The sequence below is a fragment of the Lampetra fluviatilis genome, unplaced genomic scaffold, assembly GCF_964198595.1.
Source record: "Lampetra fluviatilis unplaced genomic scaffold, kcLamFluv1.1 SCAFFOLD_1457, whole genome shotgun sequence".
Classification (NCBI taxonomy): domain Eukaryota; kingdom Metazoa; phylum Chordata; class Hyperoartia; order Petromyzontiformes; family Petromyzontidae; genus Lampetra; species Lampetra fluviatilis.
The window spans coordinates 1671-2500 of NW_027621514.1; the positions used below are offsets into that span (position 1 = coordinate 1671).

At 58.7% G+C, this 830-nt stretch overlaps 1 protein-coding gene across 1 annotated transcript in view; it reads left to right on the forward strand.

Moving 5' to 3' along the window:
- Positions 1 to 336: 336 nt before the first annotated feature.
- LOC144955355 (zona pellucida sperm-binding protein 3-like) overlaps positions 337 to 830 on the forward strand; it is a gene marked incomplete at its 5' end in the record, with an annotated part of 3960 nt that continues 3466 nt past the window's right edge. The window contains one exon of the mRNA XM_078885601.1: positions 337 to 445. Coding sequence (XP_078741727.1) covers positions 337 to 445 — 109 coding nt within the window. The remainder of the gene's footprint in view (positions 446 to 830) is intronic.

Here is an 830-nt window from a genome sequence, read left to right on the forward strand (position 1 = left end):
GGCTGCCACCTATGGGTCAGATGATTGCCTGCTACCATTAAGCAATTGGTAATTACAGTAAATATTTAAAAAAAAATTCCTAAAAAGTGTAAAAATTAGGAAAAAAATTTTCACGAAATAAATGGTCACGCACAACGAGTCTGTGTGCAAAATGTCAGCTCGATTGGATCACGGGAAGTGGTTTAAAAAACGATCCGAAAGATTTGCACGGTCCTAAGCGCGCAAGCAAGCAAGCAAGTGAACTTAATATAAAGGATTTAAAAATGGCGGATCTCCTCGTCACGTGGTCACCCAGCCTTGTACCCCCCCCCCCCATTCTCCCCCACACACCGGCAGCTGACCAATCAGAGCATCGTCTACTCGAACCCCTTCTACCCACGTGCCCCTGGGGCGGGCTGGAGGGCGACGAAGCGTTCAACTACTCGGTGGAGTGCGACTACCCCAGGTGACTCCTCCACCAACCAATCACAAGCTGTCAGGCCCCCCCCCCCCCACACATCGCCACGCCCCCCCCACACATCGCCACGCCCCCCCCACACATTGCCACGCCCCCCCCCACACATTGCCACGCCCCCCCCCACACATTGCCACGCCCCCCCCACACATCGCCATGCCCCCCCCCCACACATTGCCACGCCCCCCCCACACATTGCCACGCCCCCCCCTCCACACATTGCCACGCCCCCCCACACATTGCCACGCCCCCCCACACATTGCCACGCCCCCCCCCCACACATTGCCACGCCCCCCCACACATTGCCACGCCCCCCCACACATTGCCACGCCCCCCCACACATTGCCACGCCCCCCCACAACATTGCCCACGCCCC